General features: G+C 51.3%; 2 protein-coding genes across 2 annotated transcripts in view; one reads left to right on the forward strand and one right to left on the reverse strand.

Moving 5' to 3' along the window:
* TICRR (TOPBP1-interacting checkpoint and replication regulator) overlaps window positions 1-5,786 on the forward strand; it is a 64,604-nt gene extending 58,818 nt beyond the window's left edge. Inside the window, exons 20-22 of the mRNA XM_011986326.1 lie at window positions 1,420-3,583; window positions 3,733-3,858; window positions 4,761-5,786. Coding sequence (XP_011841716.1) covers window positions 1,420-3,583; window positions 3,733-3,858; window positions 4,761-4,891 — 2,421 coding nt within the window. The 3' untranslated portion in view covers window positions 4,892-5,786. The remainder of the gene's footprint in view (window positions 1-1,419; window positions 3,584-3,732; window positions 3,859-4,760) is intronic.
* KIF7 (kinesin family member 7) overlaps window positions 5,743-7,062 on the reverse strand; it is a 22,986-nt gene continuing 21,666 nt past the window's right edge. The window contains exons 19-20 of the mRNA XM_011986344.1: window positions 6,783-6,929; window positions 5,743-6,564 (exon numbers count right to left, since the gene is read on the reverse strand). Coding sequence (XP_011841734.1) covers window positions 6,197-6,564; window positions 6,783-6,929 — 515 coding nt within the window. The 3' untranslated portion in view covers window positions 5,743-6,196. The remainder of the gene's footprint in view (window positions 6,565-6,782; window positions 6,930-7,062) is intronic.

The raw sequence follows: 7,062 nt of genomic DNA on the forward strand, positions 1-7,062 counted from the left end.
CTGGTCTTGAACTCCTGACCTCAAGTGATCCACCCACCTCGGCCTCCCAAAGTGCTGGGATTACAGGCGTGAGCCACCACGCCCAGCCTACAAACTGACTCTTGTACCCACCCCCTCTTCTCCCTGCCTGCAATTCCTACCCTAATTCAGGTCTTCCTGGAACACTTCAACAGGCTTTTCCCTCTCAAAGGGAAATCCTCCACCCAGAGGTCAGAGTGATCTTTCTGAAACTTTCCTCTCAGTTTGCTTAAAATGTTCGCTTTGCCTAAAGCTCTATAGATTCCCTGTCCGCTAAAGCAAGGTTTTAAGTTTTCCTAAATGGAACTCTTGGGTTCAAAAATAATCACCTTTGTTTGGAAACTCAATAAATTGCTTGGAGGTTGGGAAAGACATAGAGCTCTGGAGAAGGGTTTGAAAACCACAAATCTACACAACCAAGATCAGTCTCCTCCGCCAGGCAGACAGGGTCTTCCGTGGTCTGTTCCCTCTGGCCTCACCCCTCCCCGCTCCACCTTCCCAGCAACATCAGGCTGGGTGCCAGCCCACACAGCCACTGCTTTTTACTTCCAGGCCTTTGCTGGTATTGTTTTCTATGCCTAAAGGCCCCCACCACCCCACCCACTTCTCCTGTGTTTGCCTTCCCCTGCTGACACACATGCTTGAAGATCTGATCCAGGCCAGGTTAGGCAGCCCTTCTTTGTGCTCTATGATGCCCCTTGCATGTCCCTGTCACTGCGCCAGCCACATTGTATTTTCACCTGTGTATGCCCCGCTGAACAGGAAATGCCAACTAGATTGGGAGTCTCCTGACAGGATGAAGAAAGGTTGTAGGAAAGATAAGCATTGATCTCCTTACCTGTTGGAGCTTTTCACTACATATTTTTGCAAGAAGGCAGGGAAATTTTTTACTGGGGAGTGTCTTTTCTGAGACATTATCTTTGCTGCTGCACCTTATATATTCTGTGTATTCCATGCCCCCAATACACAGTGCCTGGCACATAGCAGGTGATCAGTAAGCACATGTTGAATGAGGGTGAGTATCAGATGAGGTGGCTTCTAGAGGCTGCTTTAGGCAAAGATCAGAAATAGCTGCCTCATCTGAAAAGAAGGAAGAGCTAGAGAGTAGCTGCAGTGGTAGAATGATTCCATTAGAGGCAAAAAGCATGGTTTAGCAATATGTAGATTATTAAAATTGTTCTTAGGACAAACTAAACTTGGATAGTGTTTGGTCCTAGAAAAAGTGGACAAGTAAAATCTGAGTCATGTTTTGGAGAGGGAAACGGGTCACTGAGATTTCTATCTTTAGACCATTCCTTTGGCTGACTATAAATCTCCCGTTTGGTCTTAGAGATTACTAAAACACTTCAGAGATCATGAGTTATAATATTCAAGGACTGAAATAAGCATTTCTCTTTTCAGACTCCCAAGAAATGTCACCAGAAATCTCTGAGCTTTTCTAAAACTACACCAAGAAGGTTCTCTCATACACCACAAACTCCACTGTATACTCCAGAAAGGCTGCAGAAGTCCCCTGCAAAAATGACCCCTACAAAGCAGGCAACTTTTAAGGAGTACTTAAAAGACTCCTCCTCACCCGGCCATGACTCACTATTGGATTCAAAAATTACTCCTCAAAAACGATGCACCCAGGCAGGAGAAGGTACCTCTCTTGAAACGAAGACACCAAGAACAACTAAGAGGCAGGGTACTCAGCCGCCTGGGTTTTTGCCAAATTGTACTTGGCCACATTCAATGAGTTCCAGTCCAGAAAGCCCCTCCTGTCCAGCCCCACCAACTTCATCGACTGCCCAGCCCAGGAGAGAGTGTCTGACTCCCATCAGAGACCCTCTCAGAACACCTCCGAGAGCAGCAGCCTTCATGGGCACGCCTCAGAATCAAACACACCAACAGCCCCATGTCCTCAGAGCTGCTCAGGCAGAGGAACCAGCCCAGAAACTACAGGATAAAGCTATCAAAACCCCAAAAAGACTAGGGAATTCAACTGTGACTTCTTCCCCACCTGCTACGCTAAAGAAACTATTTACCTCTCCTTTATGTGATGTTTCCAAGAAGAGTCCATTTAGGAAATCTAAAATAGAGTCTCCTTCACCAGAAGAACTGGATTGGAAAGAGCCCCAGATGTCACCCAGTGTAACTGCGTCTCTCTCCTGCCCTGTTCCCTCAACTCCCCCTAAACTCTCACAGAGAGCTACATTGGACACTGTCCCTCCTCCGCCTCCTTCTAAAGTTGGAAAACGGTGTAGAAAGACCTCTGATCCCAGAAGGAGCATCCTGGAGTGTCACCCTGATGCCTCCGCTACTCCTGGGGTTGGCACAGCTGACAGTCCAGCTGCCCCCACAGACTCTAGAGATGACCAGAAGGTACTGAGCCTCTCTCAGTCTCCTCCTGAAAGACAGAGCTACCCAGGCCCTGGTCTCAGGAGTGACTGGCATGCATCCTCTCCTTTGCTTATTACAAGTGACACAGAGCATCTCACTCTCCTCAGTGAAGCCGAACACCGTGGCATTGGTAACTTGAAAAGTAATGTCTCATCAGTGGAAGAGGGTGAGGGGCTAAGGACAGCAGATGCTGAGGAGAAGTCTTCTCTGTCTCACCCTGGGATTCCCCCATCTCCTCCTTCCTGTGGGCCCGGCTCTCCTCTGATGCCTTCCTGTGATATGCACTGTACCACAGACGGGAGACAGTGCCAGGCTTCAGCACAACTAGACAACCTGTCGGCATCAGCTTGGCATTCCACAGACTCTGCCAGCCCACAGACCTATGAGGTTGAGCTGGAGATGCAAGCTTCTGGTCTTCCCAAACTTCGAATTAAAAAGATAGACCCCAGCTCTTCATTAGAGGCTGAGCCCCTCAGCAAGGAGGAGAGCTCTCTGGGAGAGGAGAGCTTCCTCCCTGCCCTCAGCATGCCCAGGGCCAGCAGGTCCTTAAGCAAACCTGAACCCACCTATGTGTCACCCCCCTGCCCTCGCCTCTCCCACAGCACGCCTGGCAAGAGCGGGGGACAAACCTACATCTGCCAGGCCTGCACCCCCACCCACGGCCCTTCTAGTACCCCCTCTCCATTTCAGACAGATGGGGTTCCTTGGACACCATCCCCCAAGCACAGTGGGAAGACAACTCCAGACATAATTAAAGACTGGCCCAGGAGGAAGAGGGCGGTGGGCTGTGGCGCCGGCTCCTCTTCTGGGAGGGGTGAGGTCAGTGCAGACCTTCCTGGGAGCCTGTCACTGCTGGAGTCAGAGGGCAAGGACCACAGCCTCGAACTCAGCATCCACAAGACACCCATCTTGGAGGATTTCGAGCTCGAGGGAGTGTGCCAGCTCCCAGACCAGTCACCTCCCAGGAACGGCATGCCTAAGGCTGAGGAAGCCTCCTCCTGGGGACAGTTTGGGTTGAGTTCCAGGAAGAGAGTCCTGTTGGCCAAGGAAGAAGCTGACTGTGGAGCCAAAAGGATCTGTGACCTGAGAGAAGATTCAGAAGTTAATAAGAGTAAAGAGAGGTCTCCAAGTTGGAGTGCATGGCAGCTCCCCTCCACGGGAGATGATGAGGTGTTTGTTTCCGGTGAGTTTGTTTTTGAAACCCACTTACCTCATGGTTTCTTTTGGTCAGAGTGCTTGACAAGGAGGCACTTGGGAGTTGCTTCTTGGGAGGCCTGGTCTTCCGGGTTGGGGGTCTGGGGATGCTGCTCTTACCATGTGGGTTCTCTTTAGGCTCCACCCCACCTCCCAGCTGTGCCGTACAGAGCTGCCTCTCTGCCAGTGCCCTTCAAGCTCTGACCCAGTCTCCACTGCTGTTCCAGGGGAAAACACCTTCTTCTCAGAGCAAAGACTCCAGAGGTAATATTTATTGAAAGTCTAGGACCCTTTCTTGTGGGAGACTCTCTGAATTCATCAGGGTTGCCAGGCAGCTTGATTCTAGAGGAGCTCTGGAGAGTGCAAAGTGTGGGATAGGTGACTTCGTGCCTACAGTGTCATGTGTGCCCTTTCCAGAGAAACTCCACATTAGAACTTGTGTGCATGTGAACAGAAGCCCCCTCAAAATCCTACTAAAATTCCTTGGTCCTCTTGAAGATGGTGATAGTTGTGGGCTTGCCGCAACATACTGCTCATCTGTAGTCTAAGAATCTGAACAGGAAGGTGTTCTGAGCAGCATGAGTGATAGGCCTGTTTAGAGCTAGTTCCCCACAGCGGGTTTATCCCCATGTTCTGTACATTCGGTGGGACACAGTACTGACTGTAGTTATAATCAGCCTTCAGACTCTAGGATTCCCCTTCCCCTTCCCCTTCCAAATCCTATTCCCAAAAGAACAGGATTTGGCCTGTTAACTGCCCTGGTTAGCAATGTTGCTTTCTGCTGCTAGAATCAAAGGGGGAGTGCAGGAGGAGGGGACCTTCGGTGGTTCAGTTCCCTCAAGACCATGGTATAAATCATGCAAAACAGCATAACCCCAGAGATCTGAGACCTAGAAAGAATGTACAGAATATTAACCTGATGGAATTCAAACCACAGGTACTTTGCATTTTCAGAGCTGCTTCTTGCTGCCAGCACGGTGCATAGCTGTTAAAGGCAGGAGCCTTCTAAAAAGTGTAGGTACCATTTCTGCAGGACGAGCGAACCTCCAAGCAGTGCTGATTTTCTTAAAGTCTGTTTTTGTGTGTAACCCTCTGCAATTTAAGCCCATTTTTTTGATTCGGTCCTCAGTGACTCCTGCCTGCTAAGCCTTTCTACCTTCTTCTAGATGAGGATGTGGATGTACTTCCCTCCACTGTAGAAGACTCTCCTTTCAGTCGCGCATTCTTCAGGAGGCGCCCTATCAGCAGAACTTACACACGGAAGAAGCTCATGGGAACCTGGCTGGAGGACTTATAGCCACAAACACTACTGAGCCCAAAAGATGAAGGAGTCAGCCAGGACCCTATGGGTATAAAGAAGTTGGAGGCCTGGTCCCAAGCCTCTTTTGCCATGGTCAGTGTTCAGATTGCCGTTAGAATGCCTTAGGGTTTTCTAATTCCCCTCATGGATCCAATCCATCTCCTGGCCCTGCCCCTTGTTGGGGAAGTTGCAGGAGGAGAGGTGGATGGCAATGTAGTTGGTGCTATAACTCAGGCAGCCTGGGAGTCAGGAAGCCAGACAAGGAATCTCATTCCAGCCCCACCCCAACCATGGCCTTGGCAAGTCAGGGGGCCACTCTGCCTCATTTATGCAAATGGAGAAAGGAGCCCTCCCTGGGGTCCCTTGAGCTGCTATAAGGCCGAGCTGCTGCAACACAGGCAGCGCTTTGTAAACTGTGAAGCCATATATGTGAAACTGAAGAGTGTATTGGGCAGCAGAAGCTGTTTTTTGCCTTCCCTGTGTAACAATAAAATCATCTCTAGTGACTGAGCACTCAGTACGTTTATGTTTAATGTTGGGCCTGAGGTTAACTGTGACCTTGGTCCAGCTCGAGTGGCTTCTGGAGCAGCCACATTTCAAGGACTGTCCAAGAGTCAGCCAGTTCATGGCACAGGCCTCGCCCATTTCCCACTCCTGGGGAGACCATCACCTGGCTCGCCATTTCCACCGAGAGTGCCCCACAGACCCGCTGGACCAGCCTGCTGCGGGGTCCTGGCCAGGGGTCTGGCTGACTCTGAACTCTGTCTCCAGAAAGCATTCAAGCCTATTGTGTTCCCAAATCTGATTCCTCTTATTGTCTTGTAAATCAAACTCTAAGTGAAAACTTCCCATTTCTCCCTTCAGAGATTTTATTAAATGTTTTTTTAAGATCCTAAAAATGTACTACGTCTCCCAGTTTCCCCTATATACATAAGACCATTTAAAGCACAACCTGGTTGCCACCGACCCTTTCATGATGATTCTTGGCCAAACCACAGAATTACAAGCACATCCATTTACGCCTGAAACCAGAATTGTCCTGAGACTCGAGCAAGACACAAGGCAGGTGGCAATTGGGTACCACAGCTTTAAGGAAGTAAGTGGTGGGAATTTGCATATTTTTTATAATGAGGGTCCAGTTCTTTTGGGCCATGACCCAAATTTGTTGATCCCAACGAGTGTAGAGATGAGGGCCTGGATTTAGGGTGTGCAGTAAGGACTGTCCTTCACAGAAGCAAAACAGGCAGCTGCCCCTTTCAGCAGGATCAGGTCTCCCTCCAAGGCAGGGTCTGCCCCGAGGGCTTACAGGGGGTTTTTCCGGACATCAATTATCCCCGGGCTGGCTCGTCGCAGTTCCCGCCGGGGCTTGGACAAAGGCCCAAAGTTCCAGGGCAGGCCTGCCTCACCCACAGGAAGCACCCGCCCCACCAGGGGCTCGGCCGCCTCCCGCTGCCTCAGTTCCTCGGGGGATCCCTGCTCCTCGCCACACAGGCTCGAGCGTTTCCAGGTCAAGGGTAAGGGAGCGTGGACCAAGTCCCGTGTCTCCTCCCGGGTGCGGGGGGCCCCCTCAGTGAGGGGGTACAGCCAGAGAAGCTCGGGTGCCGGGTGGAGCTCATCTTCATTTCCAGGAGCCTGTCTGCCCTCCGAGCACAGGCTCCTCTTCTCCCCACCTGTCATGGAGAATAACGTGTCCTCATCAGAAACAGAGGTGGCAGCACCTTCCCGAAGCCCTAGCTCCCAAGTGCCCCAGCACAATAAGCAACCTGTGAATTGAGCCAATAAAGGCCCAAGGGAGAGTGGTCTCTAAGCTTTCCCCAAAGAAAGGGGACAGGCCTGACTTCAGAGCGCGGTGGGGCAGGGCTCAGTGATGGCGACGAGGAGGAGTTACCCCTGCTGTGGCCTACAGTGTTCACACCGCCGAGTTTCTGTTTCAGTTCCTGGTTTATCCACATGTAGCGGCCCAGATCCTTCTCCAGAGCTTGAATCCGGGCCTCATACTGCCTCCTGCTGTCTGCTAACCCTTCACTGAGGTGGTCTAGAGTGGAAGGGCCGAGGAGAGGGTGTTGAGGGCCTGCAGGTGGGTAGGCAGCCAGGGCTGTGGGGGCGGGGGCTGTGCGTGGAGTGGGGGCCTGGCCACCAGGGCTGTGGGGGTGGCTGTGAGCGGCAGG

Source organism: Mandrillus leucophaeus, unplaced genomic scaffold (assembly GCF_000951045.1).
Source record: "Mandrillus leucophaeus isolate KB7577 unplaced genomic scaffold, Mleu.le_1.0 Scaffold297, whole genome shotgun sequence".
Classification (NCBI taxonomy): domain Eukaryota; kingdom Metazoa; phylum Chordata; class Mammalia; order Primates; family Cercopithecidae; genus Mandrillus; species Mandrillus leucophaeus.